At 36.9% G+C, this 27,171-nt stretch overlaps 2 protein-coding genes across 7 annotated transcripts in view; one reads left to right on the plus strand and one right to left on the minus strand.

The window, feature by feature from the left end:
• Positions 1–27,171, minus strand: part of BTG4 (BTG anti-proliferation factor 4) — a 113,777-nt gene that overhangs the window by 18,885 nt on the left and 67,721 nt on the right. The window contains exon 6 of the mRNA XM_050757739.1: positions 3,218–3,315. The gene's annotated coding sequence lies outside the window, so the exon portion shown is untranslated. The remainder of the gene's footprint in view (positions 1–3,217; positions 3,316–27,171) is intronic.
• On the plus strand, positions 1,368–26,980 carry HOATZ (HOATZ cilia and flagella associated protein). Of its 6 annotated transcripts, none has more exons than XM_050757742.1 (7): positions 1,368–1,625; positions 2,138–2,182; positions 2,670–2,740; positions 18,106–18,180; positions 23,702–23,773; positions 24,358–24,410; positions 26,721–26,980. In XM_050757742.1, exons 1-7 carry the CDS (start codon positions 1,400–1,402, stop codon positions 26,776–26,778), a joined length of 600 nt encoding a protein of 199 aa, XP_050613699.1. In that variant the 5' UTR covers positions 1,368–1,399; the 3' UTR covers positions 26,779–26,980. The 6 variants fall into 6 exon arrangements, with proteins under 6 accessions (XP_050613699.1, XP_050613700.1, XP_050613701.1 ...); XM_050757743.1 differs by having other exon boundaries at positions 23,702–23,761; XM_050757744.1 differs by lacking the exon at positions 26,721–26,980 and adding an exon at positions 25,264–25,466.

A 27,171-nucleotide genomic window follows, 5' to 3' on the forward strand; every position in this document is an offset into this window, starting at 1 on the left:
TGGATCTTCAACTCAACCAATGAATTGCCTGTCACAACGTGTGGGGGTACCAACTTGAGACTGCAATTTTTTTTTTTTCATGAGTCTAGTTACCAGGCAGTGTAGTTAGCTGATTGCTGATAGTACCAATCACTAACCACACGGCCAGGTAAAAAGATTTGGGAATTCATCCAAATGAGCTGCCTGTGCATCATCAATGTGTGTGGGGAAGAGGGGTGTTGGAAAATGCTGATTTCATCCATTGCCTATTAATTGCTCAGCCAAAATTAAAAAATCAACATTTTAGCTACTAAGAATACAGTGTATGTAATGTGTATGTATGTGGGGTTTTTTTTTTTTCAATATTCCTTCAGGCTCTTAATGAAAATTTTAGATAAAATGGGGAATATGATTTTTTTCTTAGCTGATTGCTGTATGTTATTATATGAACATGTGATTATTAACTTCTTGAGACTATATTGTTACTAATATTTTGAAAGAATAAAGTGCCATAAAGACATAAATTGTGGTTATTGTCATGTGTCCATTTCCTTTGCTAAATTGGCTTTATGATGTCTATCTCAGTTCCTGCCACAGTAATCTTAACTTTTCTATCAATGAAGTGGTTAAGTTGTTCCTGCTATGACAAAAATCTCCCGGGAAAGCTATTCACACACACACACTTGTTAATACTTTTATAAGAATACATTAACAAAATTTTTCATACTTTTTTTTCTGTGAAGGGGCTCTGTCCATTCATTAAGATATATCCCTTCTTTTAAGTCATCATTTACAACTGTTGCAGTCTATGCAACTTTTAGTGGGAGTGATTAGTAAATGCAGTTACACTTAAAATCCAGATTGTTTCCTAAGATTTAAAGGATTCAGAATTTTAAAATCACACAAACTATACACATGGGCATATATCTGCCCAGTTCAGGTCTCTAGCTCCCAAGGGCTAGGCTTTCAGCCATGAATTCTCCAACGCAACGTTCTCAGAACTTCCACGTAGCAGGTGCTGTCCCTGGCAATCTGGTTTGGAAGGGGGGATTGGGGTGATGGGGCTGAGGAATTTACAGTTTATTTAGCTATTTTTGGAGGGGGAGGGGAGAGGATGTGGCAGGCCCACTGAGGATATAAGAAGCTAAAGTACTCCCCCACTGACTCCAACAGGACACAACCCAAAGTGTATGTTTTGACTCTCCCCTATCTACTCCAAGGTTTGGACTGGTCCCAAAACCTGATCACCACAGGAGTGGGCTTCCGACGGCCTCCACGCGCGTGGTGGATCCCAACACCTACCTAGGAAACCGCAGGCTGCCGGCAGGGGCTGGTACCAACTTGGCGGTTCTCGGAGGGGCGGGATGGGGGCGGGGCGGGGGGAGGGGCGAGGACGCTTGGAGGAGCGTCCTCAGTTGCCATGGAAACGGGACCCAGCGAAGAACCTAGCGGCCGAAAGGAGTCCCAGGAAATTTGCCCCCCGGGATTACTGGTATTTGCCGGCTCCTCAGAACAAGATGCCAACTTGGCTAAGCAGTTCTGGATCTCGGCGTCGATGTATCCCCCTAGCGAATCTCAGCTGGTGCTGCGCAGAGACAGCAGTCAGCGTCTGCCGGTGGCGCGGCGCCGGAGGAGCAGAGGGTCTGGTGAGTAGAGCAGTGGCCTCCTGTCAGTCACATCTGCCTCCACCGTAACCGGCCTGCAGATACCAGAGCCCCTTCCAGGAGAAATTGCAATGGTATATACAAATAGTTATAGGTACATACAAATACATGTATAGTTCCTGAACCCTTCCAACAACCCTTCCACCCGAAAAGGATCAGTAGTATATTTGTTACATCTGAACACACATGTTTCCTTTAAATTATAGCATCTATTTGGTAAACAATATAGAATAATCTGAGGAAATGCTATTTGTTGGCTGAAAGGATAGTTTACACAGTTGAATTCAAATACACAGTTGAATTCAAACATGAAAAGCCCTGGAGAAAGATGAAGGTGGAGTCAACATTACTAATGAACTTCCTGGACCTGGAAGCCCCTAGTGAGGCCTAGAATGTGGAACTGTTATGCAATTGTTATGGTATAAAATATTCAAACGCCTTTAATGTTGTGGTCTTTTCCAATGATTTCTTTACTTCCCTTTTGTATTTTTTAGAGAACAGTCACTCCTCGCAGTCTTCTCACCTTGTGAGTAACAACAGTAAGTACCAAGTTTTATGCCTTTCAGCATTCTGACTCCTAGGTTCATCAGAAAATAGGCAATAAGTACAAGGGTACTACTTTACACTGTAGTATAACTTTCTGAATTGCACACCTAAGTCCCTGCTGAGGGACCACCCTGTTTATCCAGAGGACAATGCCTAAATTTCTTTAACAGTTTGAACAGGAATGTAGAAATTGGAATCTCTGATCCTGCAGATATTTTCTCTTTTGAGACCTTTTCTTGTCTCTGGACTAGAGCTTACTCATCATCTAAAGAGATTAGAGGTTCCCTGCAGCCATAGCTAATTAATTCAGTCTCTAAATATTCGGAAATCTGGTTTATAAAGTTTCAATACACCACATGTACTTTTGTTTACCTTCCTACTCTATGTATTCCCTTTCAACCTGTATCCAATTTTATATCAATTTTAGTATAAAATCATGATAAAATTATTTCAGATTGAATTTGACTTTATTCCCTCTAGAAAATAGAAACATCTTTGCCGAAGCCCTGAAGATACAGGAATCTGAGGAGAAAGTAAAGTATCTCCAAAAGGTAGGCCAATATTTCAGAAGATCATCTGATTGTCATTAAATGTCTAAATAATCTTGACTTTTTAAACACATGCATATTTAAAAATCTGCTACTTCTAGTGCATCAGCTTGAGCAAAATAAGGAAAACCTTTATTAGAATTTCAATTGAAAATTAAATTCTATTCAACATTGACTATTATCAATCTCAGCAAAAGTCCAAGAATGTATAGGAACAACAGAACCAGAGAGAAACAGAAAGAGGTGGAGTCACACACTTTCCATCCAGTAAGGTCCCCAACCATATACAGTGTTCTGAGAACAGAAATAGCATGAGAGGCCAGGTACAGTAGCACACACCTACAATTCCAGTGCTTTGGGAGACCTAGGCAGGAGGATCCCTTGAGGCCAGGAATTCAAGGCCAGCCTGGGCTACATAGTAAGACCTCTATCTCTACAAAAAAAATTTTTTTTTAATTTGCCATGCCTGCTGGTGCATACCTGTAGTCCAAGCTACTTGGGAGGCTGAGGCAGAAGGATCCTTTGAGTCCAGAAATTCAAGGCTGCCGTGAGCTATGATCTCACCACTGCACTTCAGCCTGGGGGGCAGAGTGAGACACTGTCTTTAAAAAAAAATCATAAGAACAGGAAAAATCAAATAGAATTGATTGTCTTAATAGGTCAAAATTAAATGATCAGAGGAATGAGTCTGTCATCTAGACCTGTTTTGACTAAAGGCTGGAATTAAACACATTGGTGTAGTCAAATCAGCTGAGCACACTAGTCTTTTTGGCAATATCCTTTGTTTGCTTTTCATGATATAGGCATGGCCTTTAACTCAGCAATTAATACAGTGATTTATAGAAACATTTTGTTTGATTAATGGATAAAGTACACTCCTGTAAATTTTCCTATACTGTAAAAGCAAAGATAGAGGATTCATTTTGGCTGAATATCTTTAATCATTGGACATATTGGCAAACTCTGAAAGACTTATCGGGAATTCTACATAAATTACAAAACAATGCATTTGAGTTTGTTGATCACATTAATTCACTTTGTGGACTACTGGTGATTCCCTCAAACAAATTAGGTAATTAGAAATAGTCAGCATTTTATTCTCTCTTTAGAATATTATGTACTGTATATTTATATCCAGACTATAGGGAGGGGAAAAGCCTAATTTTCAGTGAATTAAAAATCATTAAAAGTCAACTTCAGTGCTTTTGGAATTTAATTTTCATTTTATTTCATTTTAAGAAAGGATTCGAAATAAAGGTTAAAGACAAACTATTATAATACATTTCTATCAGCTTTTGTCAAACAATAAGACAATATGATGTGAATTACCAGTGGAGGTTATGCTGATAGACTCTTAGGCTAATAATCTTAGAACTGGTTTCCTTGTCTTGGCTCCTTCTATAAATTCATATTAATTACTAAATTCCACAGATATTTATCGAGAACCTGCAAGTACTACACTAGCTGCTGGGGATCCAAAGATAAGATGTGGTCCCTGATCTCAAGGAGTATACAATCCAGTGGAGGAGACAGCCAATTAAGTCAATAATTATTATGTATTATAATATGATAGATGTATGCACATAATACTGTGAGAACACATTGAGGGACATCAAAATCAGGTGTAACAAATCAAGAAAGCTTCCCAAAGGTGCTGGGTTTTAAAGGATTTATAGTTTATTAGACAAAGAATATGCAAAGCAATGCCTCACAATGTATTAGTTGTCTTCCTAAAATCCAAATACGATTGTACTAGCCCTCCTGCTTTTTTTTTCCCCATGGCTGCCCATTTCCTTTACAAGCTCAAGGCCAAACTCCTTAGCATGTTCGAATTCCTTTCCAATCCAACCCTAACCTGTCTTCTCCTACCACTCTCCCCACTTTCTCCTATGCTGTCACCCCAACTCTGTATAGTTGGATCTCAACCACATAGGCCAAGGAACACTGTTTACCCCCTTCACATATATGCTCGCAAAGTGATGAACAGGAAAAGTATATTTTTGTTATACCTAAACATGCATAGTATCTGCCAAATTCACATTAAGCCTAGTGGTTCTGCATTGCAATATAGAAGATGATTCCATTTGTTGAGAGTAGAAGACAAGAGGCCTAACAAAACAGTAAGGCAGTGGGAAAGAAAGAGAAGTTACTGAAACTGCCTTCTTAGTATATGGGGAAACTTAGTCAGTACTATCTAGTACAGTTCAATTTGAACAATGCCAAAATACAAAAAGGCAACCAAGAGAATCCTGAAATAACTGAATGCTCTGATAGATATCCTGAGATAATATAATGTAGTATTCATAACAACCAATTGTTGAATGTACATTAGGCACTATACACTAAACTAAGTAATTGACATACATTAACTCATATACTCCTTAAAATAGCCCATTATCATTATCACCATTTGGCCAAACAAGGCCTAAAATGATTTTCCAAAGTCCCCACAACTGGTAAGTGGCAGAGCAGATTCAAAGCCTGCAATCCTAACTCCAAAGTCCATGAAATTAATCCCATAATAGATTTGTTGTATCATAATGATTGCTGACTATGGCATTGTTCAGGTATGCTGCCAAATATTCTAAAATTCAAAACTATGGTATGAATACAAACGTGAGAAACACTGTTCCCAGTTCTGGAACTATAAGCTGGTTCTTCATTCTGCAGTGCACTTTCATGTATCCGCCTGAAATGTTCTTCCCCATCTACCTGCAAGGCCTAACTCAAATGCCAGCTTCCGTGAAGCCTTCTCAGGGATTACCCAGAGACTAGCAGAATAAATAGATTTCTTCTCTGTGCTGCCATGGCAAGCCACATATCCTTTCTCATAGTATTTGTACAGTCTCTGATATGTATTGCAGGTCATTGTGTATGTTTATCTCTTTCCTCCTAGATTACAGGCACCACAGTGTAGTAGATTTTGGAGACAACAATATGGGTTTGGAAGCCTAACTCTGCCACTTACTATTTGTGTGACCTTGAGCAACCAGTTTAACTCCTGCGATGCTCAGCTTCCTCATATATAAAAGAGAAAATGATTTTTTTTTTTAATATCCACCTCATAGAGTTGATATAAGGTATGTGAAGCGCCTGGCCACAGTTTACCCTCAACAAATGCATTCTATAAAGGCAGGGGTCATGTCTTATTGGTTAACCTAGTGCCTTTTTGGTTATTGAAACTCAGTAAATCTTTGTTTATTGAATAAATAAATGCATAATTAAATGAATAAAAGAGTAAATGAAGGCCCTATATACTGATATTTCAATTTTGTTTAGCTTTTTCTGCATAGACTCATCTGGCAAATTTTTCTAGGCTGATAATCTTTACAAGAATACGCCCAAAATCGGCCGGGCGCGGTGGCTCAAGCCTGTAATCCCAGCACTTTGGGAGGCCGAGATGGGCGGATCACGAGGTCAGGAGATCGAGACCATCCTGGCTAACACGGTGAAACCTCGTCTCTACTAAGAAATACAAAAAATAGCCGGGCGAGGTGGCAGCGCCTGTAGTCCCAGCTACTCGGGAGGCTGAGGCCGGAGAATGGCGTGAACTCGGGAGGCGGAGCTTGCAGTGAGCTGAGATCCGGCCACCGCACTCCAGCCTGGGTGACAGAGCAAGACTCCGTCTCAAAAAAAAAAAAAAAAAAAAAGAATACGCCCAAAATCTAATCTGTTAGCACATCACCTCTCTCCCTAGTTCTGCTTTATCTCATGGGTTATAGATATAATGGGAGGAAACGCGACTTCTTGTAATTATTGAAACAGAATCTGGTTTTGGATACCACTTTTTTTCTAAGTTGATAATGTTGTCTCTGCATTGCTGCCACCACCATTCTAGAATTTTTAGCTTGATGTTAGAAAATAGATGAGGATAGGGTATCTTTTTAACTAACAAAACATTTACAATGATCTATTTAAGATAATCTTCTACATGTTTTGAACACAGGCATTAATAAGTAAATTCCAGGTATAATTTTCATCTCAAATTGGGAAAAAACATTACCCATAAATTCTCTTTAAGGTTTATTCTTCCACTTTCTCCTTAAAATTAATGAAAATCTAGAATTTAATTTCTCTCCTGAAAGTACCTTTATAACCCTCTCTCCTCAATGGATATTGATTTTTCAGTTGTTACAGTTTTTTACACTTGAATATTATTCTCCATTTTGGAATATTTTCCAGGTATACATTATAACAAATGCTTTTGGTTAGTGATCAAAATGCTATTAATCACAACTGCTATTTCTGTGATGGATATCCATGGCAGGAAATCAAAAACAATTGAGCCTGTCAAGATTAAATGGCTTACTATGTCCATAAAGGAAACCTCACAGCACTGCACTGGACCATTATTCTTCCTTTGAGAGTTCTAAAGTAGTCTGAAAACATTATAATAAGTGGATAGTCAGCTAATTCTTTGAAATCATAAAACTAATTTGCTTTTTAGTTTTGCCACCTTTAAGAAAGCTCTTTAGCTGATTATCTCTTTATGAAAAGAATTATAAATAATTCATTGCTGGGAGAAGGAAGAACAGGTCAGAGCAGTATTTGAAGGCATATGTGTAAATGACATATTTGGAAATGATCTGTAATCATAGTTTTAACATGAATGAATATAAACCAAAGGTTTTTACAGGGAAAATATGCAATCTGCAGAACAACATCCCAGGTATGCTCCTTATTTGGGAATGGGGTTTTAATCTGTTCTATTACACTTTCTACACAACCAATAATGTCCATAGTATAAGTCTTCCTCAAAAGTTTGTTATATGGCACTTCCTTGAACCAGAAGCAAGTTATGCTATGATGAGAACATTACAGTAGTCCTCCTTCCCATGATTTCACTTTGCTTGGTTTCAGTCAACCATGATTCAAAAATATTAAATGAAAAATTCTTGAAATAAGTAATCCATAAGTTTTAAATTGCTCGCCATTCTGAGAGTGTGATGAAATCCTGTGCCATCCCACTTGGGATATGAATCATCCCTTGGTCCAGTGGATCCATGCTGTAAACACTACATGCCTGTTAGTGACTTAGTAACCGAGAGAGAGATCACATTCACATAACTTTTATTACAGTATATTGTTATGTGCTCTGTTTTATTATTAGTTATTATTGTTAATCTCTTACTGCATCTAATTTACAAATTAAACTTTATCATAGGTAGTATATATAAGGGAAAACATAGTATATCTAGGATTCGGTACCATCTGCAGTTGCAGGCAACCACTGAGGGTCTTGGAATCCCATCTACCAGCATTGCCCTTTAAATGAAATTCATGCTGCAGCCATTTTGAACTACAAGTGTGTAGTTCCAAGAACCCAACAAAGTGTTTCATTTTTCTGTGACATTGAACCTACAGTTTCTTCTGCCTGGAAATGCCTTTCTCCCATTTCTTCCCACTTAGCTAATACCTACTTGTATTGAACTGTAATCTGTATTCTCAGAAGAAAAAAAAAAATCTTAGAACTTCAAAAGGTTGTATTTTTAGACACTGAGTCATGAAAGTGGAAAACTTTTTAACATTATCAACTGTTGGATTATCACTTTCAAAGAAGTGAAAGGGATACTTTGAATCATTATAAGTCAACTTCAGAGAACCAAAGCAAAAATGTAGGGAATTTCCTCAGTGTCATTGCCAAGATGCTCAGATAAAAGAAAATCCTCTTTTGTGTCAAAATGATAGGGATCGACTTCCGAGACAAACCTAAAATTTCTCAGTAAGTGTTACCTGGCTTTTAGTTTTGCTTTCCCACCCTAATATAATATTTATAAAATTCCTTTTCCTCCATAAAAGAAATACCAATAGGAAGTGGTGGATTTTCCCTTCACCAATAAAGGATGTTTAGTCATTTAAATTATTGTTCTTCTCTTCCTAATTTGTCAAAGCATTCAAGTGGAAAAGTCATAAAAACAGACTGTGCATTTATAGTAACAAGCAAATATTTTGATAGTAAATGATAATTAAAAGATTATATTAATGTACATATGTTTTATGCTTTTATATCATCCATAAGTACCACTTTGTTTTCAAGTTATTCAATGTTGGGGAACATTTTCAGTCGACAGATGAGGTTCCCCTCTAAATCTTATTTAGTAACATCTACAGTCTGTAAAATCATAATTAGGAAAGGAATGAGATGTGGGATCAAATAGCTGAATTTGGCTACTCTGGGCACACTGCCTATGTGGTAGCCCTGCTCTGCAAAGAGTAGTTAAAAAAAAAATTTTTTTTTTGCTGAATTCATTTGTCCCATATAGACCCAGCCTCAGAGTTCTATAGGGACATGCCCCAAATGCATCTCTTCCTCTTTTTTCCAGAGATCTGTGTATTATATCTTCTATACATTTCACCTTAAGAACAAAATGAAAAACACTTTAAACGCTGAGCTAATATTGGGCAAGGATCCACATTTATTATCTGTTCATAAAAACATAATTAAATGAAACTATTAAATGCAAAATGAAGCAAAAAAGGATCATGTACATTTTTCCTTTTTTAAATTAATGCAGAACTATCTATTTGGTTCCACTTACATGAATCCTTATTGTTCAAATTAGTAAACACTTTATAAGCAGCAGGGCAAATCAAATCGAGTTTATTGAAGAACTGGAATGATTCTGTGGATCAGGTAACTCAGAGAATAACCATGACACATCTGAAATTAAAGCCATTATCCACCCTTGTACTTTGCCTCTATCTAAGACAAGATGAAAACATTCTTAGGCAATTATATCAGAGCTAGATAATAAATGATTGATGTATCTATATTTACTTCACTTTATCATTTTCTGTGATAATGTATTCTAGTCACATAAAGTGTGGTCAAGAAAGCCTCAGAGTCTGATGATATAGTCATTTGTCTAGTTCACTCTTGAAATTGAACAGTTCCCAAGCCACTGTATTGGCAATATAGTAAGACCCTCATTATTCATGGATTCCTTATGTGCAAATTTGCCTACTAGCTATAGTTTATTCACAACCCCAAAATCAATACCCATGGCACTTGCATGGTCATTTGCAGACATGCAGAAAGTGGTAAAAAAAAAAAAAAAAAAAAAAAAAAAAAAAAAAAAAATTGAAGCCAGGCACGGTAGCTCATGCCTGTAATCCCAGTACTTTGGGAGGCCAAGGCAGGCGGATCACCTGAGGTCAGGAGTTCGAGACCAGCCTGACCAACATGGTGAAACCCTGTCTCTACTAAAAATACAAAATTAGCCAGGCGTGGTGGCACATGCCTGTAATCCCAGCTACTCAGGAGGCTGAGGCAGGAGAATCGCTTGAGCCCGGGAGGCAGAGGTTGCAGTGAGCCGACATCACGCCATTTAGCCTAGGCAACAAGAGCGAGACTCCATCTCAAAAAAAAATTTTTTGAGTTGCTCAACACACAACGTTCACAGCTGAGGTTGAACAAGGTGATGCTTTGCCTTTGTGTTTCACTCTCATGACTCCAAACAAGAGTCTTTCTGTTATTTCATGCTAAGCGTTTTTTGTTTGTTTGGTTGGTTGGTTTTTTTTTTTTTTTTTTTTTTTTTTTTTTTGCTCTTTTTTGGTGATTTGCTGTTTAAAATGGCCTTGAAGTACTGATGTTCCTAAGTGCAAGAAGGTTGTGACGTGCCTTCTGCATAAAATATGTGCATTAGATAAGCTTTGTTCAGGCATGAGTTACAGTGCTATTATCATGAGTTTAATATTGATAAATCAACAGTATATTTTAAGGTGTCTTTAAACAGAAACACACATAAAACAAGGTTATATATTGTTCCATTGATGAAACATTATGACCAGCGGCTGGCAGGAACCTAGGAGGAATGGTTTAGTATTCACTGATTCAGTGTTTGTGGTGACATTCTAGAACATAACTATGACAAACAATGAGAATCAACTGTACTCCTAAAACTGGTTGAATCACAGTTTAATATACCAAGACTTTCACTATCTGCCTCCTGCCATACCTCCCCAGCCTCATCTACCCACCATCCCCCTTAAGTGCAATTCATATTATAGCCATTCTGAACCACTTATAGTTCCAAGAACCCACCAAGGAGTTCTGTGACATTAAACCTACAGTTTCTTCTGCCTGAAATGCCTTTCTCCCATTTCTTCCCATTTAGCTAATACCTACAATTAGCTGTTTACAGTTCAATAGTCATAGTCAAGCCTTTTCTCACCCTCACATATCTCCAAGTCTGATATAAATGCCTCTTTCTTTAATTCTGTAGGACCCCAGGCATCCCCCTGTCATCATCCTTGAAATATAGTACTGTGGTGTCATTGATCTGTTTCTCCTGTAGCTTCCAAAGTTCCTTAAGGTGAAGGACCATGGGTTTTTTGACATTATAGTCACAGGGCCTAACAAATAGGTGATCTCCTGACCCACCAAATAAATGTTATGAATGAATAAATGGATTATCTAACTTGTCTGCACCAAATTCTGCATGATAGCCCAGTTCCTCGAGCTACGTGTCATATGAAGTATTCATTTAATAGGAAAACTTGCAAGAATATATTAACCAAGACCCAGAGGCCTCACAGACTCATAGGTGCTGAACAGACATGCAGTCAGTTGAGCAAAAGGATGTGGGAGCAACAGACGAGAATGGAAGTACGTTGTGCTCTGTAGGTCACAGAAGAAAGTCACAGTAGATGAGCAGAGCATTGCATGTTCTCCAAAGGAAGTGATTCCAGAAAAATTTGATAGAAGTTTAAAAACATCACGCCAAGGTTTAACAGCATGTAAGAGAAACCCTGCCATGGACATTGGAATGTAGGGTCAGGAGTGGAAAATAGAGCAGAACCGCTGTCCCAGAGAATCTGGAATGCTAGACAAGAAATTGAGACGAGGAATTGGACACAGGGGACAAGATAATATTCCATATACTAGAACTTTGGTACCAAAGAGATGCTTGGCCAAAAAAGGAAGGAAAGAAAGCAGCATACTGGAAGCATATACCCTTCTCCCAACTCCAATCACATTGCTTTATGTTTGTGTCATTCCTTACTGCCATATGCAGAAAACCCAGAAAGTTTAGAACCATCAATATAGGAGACAAATTGACCTAACTATGATTATTTTGACTTTCTTGGCCAAGTCAAAAAAATATTCAAAAATCTATTTACAAACAGTTGATTTTATTGTTGATATAAGCTTTGATGAAGAGCTTTTTAAAGAAAATGTGCAAATTTTCTTTTTCTTTTTTCTTTTTTTTTTTTTTTAGACAAGGTCTCACTCTGTCACCCAGAATGAAGTGCAGTGGCATGATCATGGCTCACTGCAGCCTCAACTTTCTTGGGTTCAAGTGATTCTCCCACCTCAGCCTCAGCCTCCAAAGTTTTTGGGACTACAGGTGCACCCCACCACATCCAGCTACATTTTTTGTATTTTTTGTAGAGGGAGGGTTTTGCCATGTTGCCCAGGCTGGTCTTGAACTCTTGAGCTCAAGCAATTTGCCCACCTCGGCCTCCCAAAATGCTGGCATTACAGGGGTGAGCCACCACACATAACAGGAAAATGTGCATATTTTCATTGTAACAGTAATTTAGCAATTTGTTTTAAAAAAAACCCTAAAAGTTATTTAGGATAAACTTTGAAACTTTTATTATAAAGGACACATTTTTGGAGCACTGAATAACTAAAAATAGAAAAAAGATAGTTCTTAATTATGGTTACGTTTTATATATTATCTTTGCATTCTCTGGAGTTTCTGGTCATAAATGCTGCCAATAGATAAAATAGCTGGTAGTATAAGTGTAGACATTAGTCTGTATGTGTGAAGTTGGATTGGACATTGTTTAGGTTTTACTCCAGACATGTAGGCGCCCTGCACTGAAATCATGGAGCCGAGTTGAACTTTACAGAATGTTGGCCAGAAGCAACTGAAAACTCTGTAGGCTTCAAAAGAAATCTAGGCAAGTTAGAGGTCAACACTGAAAAGGCAATGTCAAGTTCAAGCTAGAAGGGCCAAGCAAAGCCACAAACAGTAAAATGAATCATGGGCCCAAAGGATGGGAGAATTTTATTTGGAAGAATTGTGCAAGATTCATTCAACAAATATTTATTGAGCACTTCTATGTGCCTGGCACTGTGCTAGGCACTGAAGTACAATGATGAACAACAGCAAAACATGTTTTAACCCATTTCCCATTTAGAAAATAAAAGTGCAGCTCGCTGCCAGCACAGTGTTCTCGGGGCAAATGGGAAATGGGTCAAAGATATGAACTCTGCCCTTATATGAAATTTGGAGTCTAATCAGGGAGAGAAATATTTCTGAAAGAATTAAAGTGATGTTAGGATAATTTAATAGGGTGGTATTGATCCAATCAAGGGAATCAGGGAGGATTTCTACAAAGATTAACCAGACTAAGATTTAAAGGAAGAACAGGCATTAACTAGGTCAGAAAGACAGGGTGGAGGGAACATTGGAAGAGCATTCCAGACATCGAAAACAGCACGTGCAAAGCCCCTGTGCTGAGAACAGGCACCGTGCATGTCAAAAGCTGAATGGCTAATGCGGTAATGTGGGAGGAAGGTTAGGCTCCAGTAAGAACAGTAAGAAGACACTGAAGGGTTTAAATTGGGGAATGAGAATATCACATTTGCTTGAGAAAGATCAGCAGATTGTAATATGGAGAATGTATTGAAAGTGGCCAGAGCAGAAGTGGAAAAACGACTGGTGGCCATCACAAAACTTCAGTCGGGAGGTGATGCGATGTGATTTAGGATCATGCAGGTAGATGAGAAAGACCAGATAGATTGAAGGGATAGTTAGGAAGTAAAATAACTAGTAATTAGGGTTATATACTAGATATGGAAGGTGAGGTACAGCAAAGTATCAAAGATAACTCAGTTTTCTAGCGGCTTGTATAACAGGATGGGTAGTGTCATTCTCTGAAACAAGAAACATTAGAAGAAGATCAGGTTTGGGGGTTTGTAGGGGAGGGACTACAAGTTTACTTTAGACTTATCTAGTTTGAGATGCCTTTGAGAAAAGCAGGTGAACTGTCAGGCCTGTGAATATATGGGTTAGAAACTCAAAGAAGAAGTATGAGCCAGAGAAGAAGTTTGAGGTGATCTGTGTGGGGAATCCCTAACCTCTCCTTCTTAAGTCCTTATGGGCAGAATAGGAAAGACATATCTGAAAGATGAGGTCAGTATCATTCACCTGCTCATCATGTCTGTATAACCAGCAACAATGAAAATCTTCAAGACTCAGTAGTCTTTGCCAAGGAAGAGCTTTGATAATTATTGCAAACTGAATCATCAATAACATATAATTCAATCATACAGAGTTATCCTCAATATATGTATACTTTGTTGAATTTTAAAATGCAGTGTTCGTTTCATGCTCATATTTTCTCAATATTAAAATACAAATCTCACTTACTACTTTTTTAAGATAAGTACCTTTTAAAGCAATATTAAAGCAGTTTTTAAAATCACTTACACTTCTGCTCTGCATGCATTTTGTCTGCGTGTAAATGTTTTAAAATCTACGTTCTTCAGGCAATTATTATTGGTAAAATATATGTAACAGAACTAAGAAAATATGTGTAACAGAACCAAGAAAATACACATTTTTTTCCTCACAACAGATAAATTCATACTTGATTGAAATCTGCATTTAAGAAAAATTGTATCGACTCCCTCTTATGTAATGACTAATTTTTTTCTCATTTTAGTAAGTTGTTATTTTTCAAATGAAAAGTATATATGTCAGACCTAGGAACTGAGCCAAGATTAAGCAATTTCCAGGAGGTATAGAAAGGTGCTTAGATCTGCATCTTTTTCCTGCAAGTCAGCATTCTTCCTTTCTCTGATTAATAACCCTCTAACATCTTCCATCCACTCCCATAGATTACTATAGTTAGGTCTATCTTTTAAAATCAGATTATACTGGAGAAAGCCTTCTCACTGATTATTCAGCCTGTCTTTTAAAGCACATAGTAGATAATTTGAGGTCCAACAGTTCTGTATCTTATTATTAGAGTAGATATAAATTTCCTATATGGTAGTTGTAGAATCAACACAGCAGATCTCAGTTAATAAGCACAGGGAATGGTAGTAAATTCATAGAGTAAATTCATAGTTGAAGCATTCTGTTATCAAAATCAGCAAGCCAAGGTGCATACTGCTTTTTGAAACCATGCCCAAATGTGAGACTTTATAAAACACTAAATGGATAAAAACCTTACGTCAATCATAATTCTCACCTTCCTCATGATTGCATTTGTAACATAAAAATGAAATGGAACCCACTGAGGAGTCAGATTCTTTCTGAATATGAACTGAAATTCCCTAGTAGACAGTTAACTCTCAACCATTGGGATAGAATTAAAAATTAAGGCTAGGTATGGTGGCTTAATGCCTGTAATCCCAGCACTTCAGGTGGCTGACCAAAGTGGGAGAATGGCTTGAGCCCAGGAGTTCAAGACCAGCCTAGGCAACACAGGGAGACCTCATCTCTATCCCCCCCCCAAAAAAATTCATTTTTTAATTAACTAGTTATGGTGGCATGTGCCTGTGGTCCCAGCTACTCGGGAGGCTGAGGTGGGAGGATTGCTTGAGCCCAGGAGGCAGGAGGTGGGGGTAGCAGTGAGCCCTGATCATGCCACTGCACTTCCACCTGAGTGGCAGAGCAAGACCCTGTCTCAAAAAAAAAAAAAAAAAAAAATTTAAATTCTGGAGCCTCAAGGAAATAAAAATCAGATAATGTTCTCAATTTCTGTCAAACCATAGAACTTCGGCTCTGCCTAGGTAATATTCTGAATTTGGAATGTAATTCCCATTTTACAATTAATTTATAATTTTAAATCCTTGCATAAATATTTCATTTACACTACGATCTTAGAAAGCTCCTCAGTTTATAAATACCACTATAATTCAACTATCTTTACCCTTTAGCCACATTTTGCAAAGAGCCACATGATACCTTTAAATAAGTAAATTAACTGTGATCAAGGCTGAGCTCAAGCTGGATTAGCTCCACCTGCTGTATTCTGATAAGCAAGCATTTTCTATGAGAATAAGAATGTTTCTGTGAGAGCAGAGAATATATTTTTCTTCTTCACCATGGTTAATAACTCATTTTTAGAGTAAAGACTGAATGAAGAAACCATTCCGTCACTCTGTGTGTGTGTGTGTGTGTGTGTGTGTGTGTGTGTGTGTGTGTGTGTGTGTGTGTGTGTGTGTGTGTTTGAAGTCTGTGTGTTTGAAGTGTGGCAAAAGAAGCACAGGAAATAACGTCCAACAGAACTGGAAATGAGTTTGAATCCTTGGCTCTGCCAGTTACTAATTAGTTAAGTGACCCTGATAAAAGTTCATTTTTACGTGGTTGAGTTTCTTCTACCTGTAAAGAGGTAATAATAGTAATGCCCATCTCACTGTGCTATAAAGATTAAATTAGATAACCTATAAGGAACTCACACAACGCCCAACATCTAGTAGTTACTCAGTGAAAATTTGTTTTTATCTTCTCTGCTTCCCCCACTTCCTTTTTTTAATCCTTTTTTATATCCAAACCATGATTGAAAAATAAAATTTTAGCAGGTTCAAAATAAGCATTAGTATTAAATGGAAATGCTTTGACTAAAAGGGTAACTCTCAAAGCATGATGACTAGATTATTAAAGGCATGATCACTCAAGTATCCACATCCTGATTAAAAGACACAAGATTGGCTTGCTCATAGTGTTAAAATGAGACTCATATTATTTTCCCTTAATCATATATATATATATATTTTTTTTAGATGGAGTCTCACTCTGTTGCCCAGGCTGGAGTGCAATGGCACGATCTTGGCTCACTGTAACCTCTGCCTCCCGGGTTCAAGCGATTCTCCTGCCTCAGCCTCCTGAGTAGCTGGGATTGCAGGTGTGCACCACCATGCCCAGTTAATTTTGTATTTTTAGTAGAGACGGGGTTTCACCATGTTGGCCAGGATGGTCTCGATCACCTGACCTTGTGATACACCCACCTCAGCCTCCCAAAGCGCTGGGATTACAGGTATGAGCCACCGTGCCCGGCCCCCTTCATCATATCTTTAGTTATTGCCTGCAAAAAGAAAAATTACCACTGAAGTTATATTTTGAAATTTCAAACACAGAGCAGAAATGTGTAGGCAAAGTTAATTAACCCTTTGTAGGTAAATAAAAAGTAATTAAATTTATCATGATGCCTCCCTCTACAAGTGTAGATTAAAAGGTGAACGTCATAATGATTCTGAAAGTCTAGAAGTGGTCTCAAATAGAACCCCATCGGAAATCAACTGGGAAAGGAATTTTCAACCATTTACTTGCTTTACAACATTTGTCAGAAACCTATGAAAAGGCTAAATTACTGAAGCTGAGGCACTATTGGAAGTGATGAGTAATACAGTGACTATACTCAAGTTAACCCTAGATGAACCCAATTGATTAGTCAATGGTAATTGAAACTAGTTGAGGTGATAGAGATGGTCCTACTCTGCATAAGCCTATAGGTTTTTTGCCTGTTTCCTTTTCGTGTTTGGTAGATAAAATGGCCTATTTGTTATTTCTTGAATTCTTTTGGTAAGCTTATTTTCTCTAGGAAATTGTTCATTTCATCTGGATGTTCAAATTTACTGGTGCAAAAGACTCATAGTGTTTTTAACACCTTTTTCATCTCTGCTGTAGCTCTAGTTATTACCTCTTTTCATTTCTAATCATTTGTATCTTTTTTCATAAGTAATTATGCCAAAGTATTATCTATTTTAATAGTCTTTTCAAAAAAAACCAACATTTAGCTTGATTGTCCTCTATCGGTTTTTTTTTTTTTTTCTAGTTATCCATAGTTGATTTTTATTACTTCTTCCTTCAACTTTGGGTTAGTTCTTTTCCTTCTAACTTCCTTCTCTTTTCACTTTGTTTCTTAATTTTCCACTCTTTCCTAATATACAAATTTAAAACTATAAATATACCTCAATGTTCTATTTAGCTACATCTCATAAGCTATATAGTATTTCATTATTATTCCATTTTAAGTATTCTACATTTCTATTCAGATTTCTAATTTGTCCTATCAATTATTTAGAAGTATGCTTTTTAATTTTCAGTGTATGAGGTCTTTTTAACAGTTTTTATTTCTAACTTAATTATATTGAGGTAAAAAACAAAGTGCCTATCTTCCACTAAATCAAGTTCAAATAGAGATATCTTTATGTCAAGGTTCTCAATATCCCATTAACCTATCCTACCCTTCATCTTTCTAGTCCTCAAAGCACACACCTTGATTCAGTCAAGCAAGGCTTATCACCATGATCTTCATTTATTTTTAAGTGGACTGCTATCTTCTTTTCATCCCTGTGTATAATTTTTTAAACAACTTCAATTTTTTTTTTTTTTTTTAAGATTCGGGGCATACATATGCAGGCTTGTTACATGGAAATATTGTGCGATGTGGGTATGAATGATCCTGTCACCCAGGTAGTGTGCATAGTACCCAATAGGTAGCTTTTCAGCCCTTGTGCCCCTCCCTTCCTAACCCCTCTAGTAGTCCTCAGCATTTATTGCTCCCATCTTTATGTCCATGTGTATCCAACGCTTAGCTCCCACTTATAAGTGAGAACATGTGGCATTTGGTTTTCTCTTCCTGCTTTATTTCATTTAGGATCATGGCCTCCAGTTACATCCATGTTGTTGCAATGGACATGCTTTTGATTCTTTTTATGGTTGTATAGTATTCCATAGTGTATATGTACCACATTTTCATTATCCAGTCCACTGTTGATGAGGACCTAGCTTGATTCCATGCCTTTGTGCATAATGTTTGTTATAATCATTTTAACCTAGCCCACAGCTTCTTTAGCTGCCTTTCTCCTTTTGATGAATTATTTTTAAGTCCATAGATTATTTATTTTGGAGCTTCTTTAAGGTCTTCTGAAATTTTTACATGTTTAAAATATCAAAACTTACATTAATATTTTAGATTTAGCAGTTGGATTTATGTAAACATCATTTCCTTTGTGTATTTTTTCACATTTTCTGATGTCTATACCATGTACATACATTGCACTTATAGTCAATGGAAAGAATTTTAAAAGTTTTTAAATTCTCATTTGAGTTAAAACATTTCCCTCAGTATTTCTTAGTCTATCCTCTTAATGTTTTTTTCTCTCCAACTATCTGCTCCTCTCCCTACATAATATTTTTGAGAACTAACTGCATGCACTAAATGTATTTTGTGTGCATTGCGTCTTACTCACATTCTTATTTAATCCTGAGAATAATTCTGTTGAAAGCACTATGATTGCCTCCATTTTACAGATGAGGAAGCTGAAGCTGGAACGTGACTTTTTCAAGGTCACACATCTAAACTATAGTATAAGGGTTTGAACTCAGGTCCATCTGACAGTGGAGCCAAGGAGTTTTAACTACTATCTCATACTGATTTCAAGAGTTCTTTGATTCTCTGTGTGTTGAGATGATTGCCAAGTATCTAAGCAAAGAACTGATCCTGGAATCAATTCAATACTCTTGTAAGACATTTTTTATATTATATTCAGTAATTCAGCTTTCATACTATGGTAATCAAGAGAAAATTTCTTCTGGCTATGTAGACAGATAATCAGAGAAAAACACTGCCTCTTTTTTTTTTGAGACGGAGTCTCACTCTGTCACCCATGCTGGAGTGCAGTGGCACAATCTTGGCTCACTGCACCCTCTGCCTCCCAGGTTCAAGCAATTCTTCTGCCTCCGCCTCCCGAGTAGCTGCGACTACAGGCAAGCACCACCAAGCCCAGCTAATTTTTGTATTTTTAGTAGAGACAGGGTTTCACCATATTGGCCAGGAATGGTCTCGAACTCCTGATCTCATGATCCTCTTGCCTCAGCCTCCCAAAGTGCTGAGCTTATAGGCGTGAGCCACCACACCTGGCCCCTCGTATTATTTTTGATGAATGTTTCAGTCTAAAAATTTCAATCATAGTCCAAGAAAGAAATGCAGTTTGCATGTGGGAACCAGGTCTTGAGAAGAAAGGGCCTTTCTTCTAAAGTCTAGTGTTTATTAAGAGCTTTTTTTTTTATCATTGAATATTAACTGAAAAGAAAGTAACACACCAGAAAATTCGTGGTCAGAAGAATTTGCACTGCATATTTAATAACAAATCATACCTTAAACATCTCTCCTTGTTTCTCCTTTCCTCCCTCAAACTGTATTCACCAACTGAACCATAGGTCACAGGTTGGATCATAAGAATTCCTTCATGCCTGTACACAAAAAGCAGGCAATCTATCCTCTTTCTTCTTACTCTTTTCAAGATTTTAAAAGCACTGAAAGAAAAATTTTCTAATAATAATTGTGTTATAATAGCTACCATTTATTAAATGTTCACCATATGTCATGCATTTCATTAAGCAATTTTTATCTCCAATTTTCACAACAACCTTCCTCACAGATTAGAAATCCACAACTGGGATTGTGGATTCTTTGGTTTACCCAAGATCACAAAGCTCTAACTTAAAGGTCAGTGATTACTGCATAGTTGTGGTGGGGAAAGGAGGACCAGGCGGGACAGTTAAGCTAGAACTTGCCATTCAACACACAGCGGAACTAGGATTCAAACCAAATGTATTTGACTCCACTAATACATATTGCCACTCGAGTCATTTGGCTCTGAAAAGTCAAAAGGAGAGAACCAGACAATTTAACTCTTGAGATGACACTAAAATTCATTAACCATCTATGAGACATTAAATGTATATGTTATATCACATCCTAATTTTCTGGAATCAATTTTATTTCACAATTTATTTTTTCAGGAATACTGTATATATAAATCATAAATAAAATATATAAATGTAAGTTAATATTCAATGGTCAAAGATGTTCTATGGTCAAAGATGTTATAAATATAAATTCTGAAACCCTTGTATTAACAATTAATTAAACAATTATAAAGTCTTATAAATATAAAATTCCATTAACAAACCCAACCGAAACACTATAATTAGAAATGAAAATTTTTTGTCAATATGAAATTAAGAAGTAAGTTATGCTTCCTTACTAATAATATAAGTTATAAGGATCTTCTCTTACCACTGAATTGTATTTAGCTTTCCTGGCAGAGATTTCCTGGAATATTCCACAATGTTTTTGCTTAGATAACATAATTGTTTACACTAGTTTTGTTATTTATTTCCAGGAAACATGTCCAGGAAGCAGAAATCAGATCATATTTGAAATATTTGTTTCTGGTATATTATGTGATATGTGATATTTAAGTATCAAAGTCATTTATAATAAAAAAGAACTTGAAGTCAAGGAAAAAAATGAATGAATATATTAGTTATTCTACTATTATTTTTGAATCTTGTAACTAAATGTTTGTCTTTTTATATTAGAAGCACAGGACAATATAACTTGTCCATGATTTCCCAATAGTGACACAGAAAATAATCATATAATTTTGTTCATAGGGGATTTTTAAAAACTAAATCTACCCACTGTTCAATTTCACTTTCCAAAACTTTTTGTGTTTTGCTTAGGCCAGTAATTGTGGATTACACAGTACAATGATTGCATTCATACATCATGACTCAATCAATTCAACAAAAATTCATTGAGTATCACATACAAAGCACTGCTAAGCTCTAAGGAAGGATAAAGAGATGAGTAAGATTCTGAAAGAGACATGATAGCAACTAAGAGATAAAGTAGAAGTAAGATCAATACCATAATAAAGGTATAAAGTGCTACGTAATCACAGTATGAGAGCAATTAATACTGATTGAATACATGTGTAATGGAAAAGTTGGAAAAGAAACTAACATTGAATACCTCCATTGAAAATATCCCAGGTCTTTACGGACATTATTTTATTCAATCTATGCAAGTTGACAGATATTGTGAAACAGTTTTCAACTATACTCTGAATATTTTTCTTTCAGTAACTGTGATATATGTTGCTTAAAACTCAAGTAAAATGTAGAAATCCTATCTCAAAATACATAAAATTAAAATTTTGTAGGCTTATAAAAGGCAAGCTTCATATCACTTAAACAGAATGATGCAAAGCCAAGGCACCCAGTTCACCAGCCCAGACACTGATTACAGCTGCCCAGCATGGGTCCCTGCTCTGTGTGTCTTGATGGATCATGCCTGAGGTTTCTAGCTTCTTTAGCAGATGAGCCATCAGGACTGAGGAACTGCCCTGAAGAAGTACTTAGACACCCAGCAGCTTCTGGGGCTTTGCACACGCTGTTTCCTCTGCCTTAAAAGCTTTCTTCCCCATCTTGTCTCCATCATTATCTGACGACTACCACTTTCAGGTCTAAAGCATAGACATCAGCTCCTCTGGGACATCTTCTGAGTCCCCACCTCTACTCTTAATTAAGTGTCCTTGATCTTCAGTTCATTCATTGTACCCTATATTAACCCCAGATAGCACACTTGAAACTATTTACTTGTCTTCTGCTACGTAAGTCTGCAGTCACCTTGCAGGCAGAAACTGTGTTATGTTCAGCCACTAACACATAATGTTACCTCATAGGCGCTTACTACGGGTTGAAATATGCCCCCCACACGTGAAAATTACACTGATGTTCTAACCAGCAGTACCTCAGAATGTGACCTTTTGGGTCTTTGCAGATGAAATTAGTAAGATGAGGCCATAGTGGAGTAGGTTGTGCGCCTAATCCAGTCCGACTGGAGTCCTCATAAGACGATTGCCACGTGAAGACGGAGACACAGAGAGAATGCCATGTGACAACAAAGGCTAAGATTGGAGTTATGCAAGCCAAGGAATGCCACAGCTTGCCAGCAAACCACCAGAAACTAGAAAGAAGCAAAGAAACCCTGTAGGTTTCAGAGGGAGCACAACCCTACCAATACCTTGATTTCGGACTTCTAGTTTCCCGAACTGTGAGACAATAAATATTGTTTTAAGCCATGCAGTGTGTGGTACTTTGTTACAGCAGCCTTGGGAAAGTACTCAATAAATTTAGGTAGATGACAGAATCTGCACCTGGCTATGACAAATCTACGTCTATTCTCACTTCTTATTTCTTTCTTGCAACTTGATCTAAACAGAATTTCTTTGATTTTATCTGGCCATTTGAAGTTACAAGTTTTATTTGTTTGATGTTAGATTATCAGGCTTTTCTTTTGTTCTCACATACACCAGAGGTGATTTTCTGCCTGGGTATCTCCAAAACTTAATATAGATGAATTCTATGGAAAAAATGGAACCTATATTTGCCTATTTTTATAGTTTATGTATTGATAAATGTTCATGCCTGCACTAAGTTAGTTTTTTGCACTTAGGTAAACTCACCTGAGAATGGGCAGGTCTCAATATCTAAGCTAGAAACAGGAGAAATGAAAGAATAAAGCTTTGTTGCCCTATGCAAGCAGCATGCTGTTTGAGCTTGCTAATGCTGCTTCTTGCCACCATTAGTGGCAATTTAGTGTGATGGTCAATCGCTTGAACTTTGTTTCTAAATGGAGCTAGGATCAAATCTGGTTCTGCCACTTAATAGCTTGGGTAAGTTATTTAACCTTACTAAGCTTCAGTTTCCTCACCTATACAATGGAGTAATAGTACTGTCAAACTTCTGAGTTGTTATAAGAAAATAATGACATAATGTCTATAAAGCTGTTATCATAGCTCATGTGGAAAGGTCTTACTAAATATTCATTATTTTTAAAAAGTTAGTTATTATTAGGTGGGAAGAAACCCTCCATTTAGGGTCAATTATGTAAAGCAGCATTTTATTATTTTACAATAAAATTGTACAGCATTTTAATATTTTACAAAAGCATTTTGTAAAGCAGCATTGTCTTGAATAAAAACAGGATTTTGGCACAAACAAAAACATATAAATATATCTTGGGAAAAATATTTTAAAATTCTGCCAATACAAGATGAAAATGGAAGAATTGTACCTTCCATAGGCATAAGTCTTCATTATTGAGTCAAGATACCCACTTTTTTCTTTCTTTAAACAGGCTAAAACAAGAGAAGAGATTCTCCAACTCTTAAGAAAACAAAGAGAAGAAAGGATCTCGGTGAGACCAATAGTGAGGCATTTGGATAATCTATCTCAAGGGATGAATTGTGGCAAATTTGCAGAGGTTTTATAGATTGAACCCTTAAATCTAGCTAGCTATAGTCCAGAGCCATCGATATACCAGAGTGGGGCAAGGTACAGACATCAGATAATTTGGCAATCGTTGATAAATCAAAACTGTCTCCAGAGTTTGCAGCCCTCCTGGCATAAGAAATGAGGTATTATTGTCAGTGGAGTTTATTGTTCACATATTATAAAGCTGTAAGATATTAACATAGGCTATTTTGGTGCTAATATTTGTTTACAATGATTGAGCTTGCCTAGATCATACAAAAATAAATGTTAAATGAAGAGACACAAACCTAGTAAAAATAGTAATAGCATCTTGTAAACTTGTGGATGTACAAAACACACACTCCTAAATAAACCCAGACTCCCTAATGTGCAACATTTCTGACCCCACCATTTCCGGATTTAAGAAGCTAGTCTATAAACTCTGATGATTTTACCTCAGCTTTTTTTCAAGTGAGTGAATTGCAGTCAGTGCAAGAAGTAAAATTTTACCTTTTTGATTTCTGTTTTGTTTTGTTTCAGAAAGAACTGATTTCCCTTCCTTATAAACCAAAAGCCAAAGAACACGAAGCAAAGTAAGTTGACTTCTGTCAAAAATATTCTCTCACCTTTTAACTTACTGTGTAGGGAAGCGCTTCTTTTTTCTTACTTTGCCACTTACCCTTAAATCTTCTAGAAACCCACCCCCGTATATTATAGATTTCTTGCCTTGAAAAAACTTTCTTCTATGCATAGCTATTAAAGCCTGTGTACGAACTTGTCAGTCTGTGGAATATACAAGCATAAGTTAGTGCAAAATGGAAAGCAGCTCAGCCTTGAAGCTCTGTGCACATTCTCTGTCCCTCTCTTACCATCCTGGGCTATATAGCCACCAACCGTCATGCCTTCCTGACTCCACTATCCCCTATCCACACCTGGCCCACTTCTTTAGTGAATCAGCAGGTGTTTGTAGTTCACCAGCTCTGAGTGGGCTAAGGTTGCTAAAACTAAGTTCATGTAGCAAACTCTCAATGATGAGGGAGTAGCCTTATCTCTGGAATAATGTTAGAGCAGGACTAGGACGGTTTAAGTCTAGAAGAGTTTAAAGGAAATAAGCAAGCAATAGTTAATCACTAACGCACCCCTAATAAGAAATCTCTCCATTTTTGTATTATGACTAAAAACCAATGTGGCTAACTCAACATTAATTTGACAAATATTCATTTTCATACTACATTCAGGGAGAAACAGTTAGAAAGTTATAGAATTTTGATATTTCTCTCATTGGTATTGAGGCTGTCTTTAATGTTATCAAAGTAATACCCTTAAAGAAGAAAGTATATGTCCACACTAATTTTTTAAACTTCCGGAAAAAAAATAAAAAGATCATTTCATCACCTAGCTATATTATCTACACAATGCTCAGCAACCTAATTTCTCACTTTTTAGCCAGACGATTTGACTCAGCTTCTACAGATGAAGCAAAACTAGCCCAATCAAGAGTGACTTAACGAAACAAATAGCGGATGAAGACTGCTACTTAAATAGCATCAATAGATATGTCTGGGTGCCTTAGATTTCTGCATGTATTTTTACAGAACGTTCCTGTTACTACCCATGTTGACCCATATAATAATAAAACATTTCACAGCTTGGGCAGATAATTCTGTTAATAATTTAAATAATTACTTAATTCCTTTTGTAAATTAACTTTGTCTTGCATCCTGAAACTTTGAATTTCATTCTATTCTGCTGTGATATCTTCTTACTATAAACTTCTTCTAGTTACTCTTCTTTTTTTTTTTTTTGAGATGGATTCTCACTCTGTCACCCAGGCTGGAGTGCAGTGGTGCGATCTCAGCTCACTGCAACCTCTGCCACCCAGGTTCAAGCAATTCTCCTGCCTCAGCCTCCCGAGAAGCTGGGATTACAGGCGCCTGTCACCGCACCCAGATAATTTTTGTAGTTTTAGTAGAGACAGGGTTTCACCGTCTTGGCCAAGCTAGTCTTGACCTCCTGCTCATGATCCACCCGCCTCAGCCTCCCAAAGTGCTGGGATTACAGGCGTGAGCCATCATGCCCGGCCTCTAGTTACTCTTTGTACATTCTTTGGGTAACTAATCATGCACTACTCTGTGCCCATATTTTATAATTATTTAACTCTTATTATTGCTTGCATTATTTAACTTTTCCCATATTTTTTGTATTGTCTGTAACTATCTTGTAAGGTCCACGAGGAACTGGGTCACCCAAAGTGCCAGCAAACTGCTTACGTGCTAGACTTCAGAAAGTATTTATAACAAAGAGTTTAGTTTAAAAATATCATGTAATTCAGTGTTAGCCAATTTGGAAAGTGATGTTTGCATACTATACATTAATTTATAAACTTTAAAAACTATTCTAATTATTTTAGACACAATTGTAAAATAATTCCCTTACATATACAGATGGCCCCTTACCGTTCCTCCTTCAACAGATCTTCTTAGTATAATCCAGGTCCTCTTCTGTTAGAAAGAAGGAACCGGAAAATGTGTTCATAGAAAGGTTTTAGTGGCAATATGTTTATTATCCATCCCAGAATATTTGCATTTTAAAAGAAGTCTGAATAAATAAAACAATAGGTAATCCAAATACTCAATTGCCAATGATTAAATCTCAGGAGTCTGACTCTCGAATAAACAAAACACATTTAGGGTAGGAGGGCTCCTGTACCTCCAAACCACACTTTACAGTATCACAACCACTTCTCCCACATACAAGTTTATACTTGGTTGCAAAACCCAACACATAGAATCCACAACAGTGAATTTTTACTGGGAGAATTTTCGAAAGTTGTTTTCATGCTACATCATGTTCACAATGGCAGAGTTCTGTGTATTGGAACTGACTGATATTACTACCAACAGGAAAGTGGTATCAGAGTCAGATAAAGAAGACCAAGAAGAAGTCAAAGCCTTGGACTAATTTGCTTGACACATGACAGAGGATGGCTCACTTATATCTTCACTTTGGAAACAACCTTCTCTTAGATCAGGATCATTGAGATCACTGGCAACACTATAGTAGACAAAGAAATACAAGTTAAATATGCAGATTTCCAGGAATTTTACCAGTTAGTGAATACTTGTGTTAAAATAAAGAAATAAAGGTTACATATGCAGACTTCTATGAATTCTACCAGCTATTGAATATTTGTGTCTATTTTACTTACTGGGTACTACTGTTTGACACCATACCATACATCTCTTTCATCTTACCACATTCTCAAACTCCTATTTATCTTGTTTTCATTTGAAGAGTATTTCCAGAATTTCTATTCTAGATCTATATTATGACTATCAGGTAAGCAAGAAACAG

This window comes from Macaca thibetana, chromosome 14, assembly GCF_024542745.1.
Source record: "Macaca thibetana thibetana isolate TM-01 chromosome 14, ASM2454274v1, whole genome shotgun sequence".
Taxonomy (NCBI): Eukaryota; Metazoa; Chordata; class Mammalia; order Primates; family Cercopithecidae; genus Macaca; species Macaca thibetana.

Coding starts and splice junctions, on each gene's coding strand:
- HOATZ (XM_050757742.1), top strand. CDS start 1,400: ATGGAAACGGGACCCAGCGAAGAACCTAGCGGCCGAAAGGAGTCCCAG. Junction 2,183..2,669: donor TCACCTTGTGAGTAACAACA/GTAAGTACCAAG, acceptor TATTCCCTCTAG/AAAATAGAAACATCTTTGCC. Junction 18,181..23,701: donor TGAATGATCCTGTCACCCAG/GTAGTGTGCATA, acceptor TTCTTTAAACAG/GCTAAAACAAGAGAAGAGAT.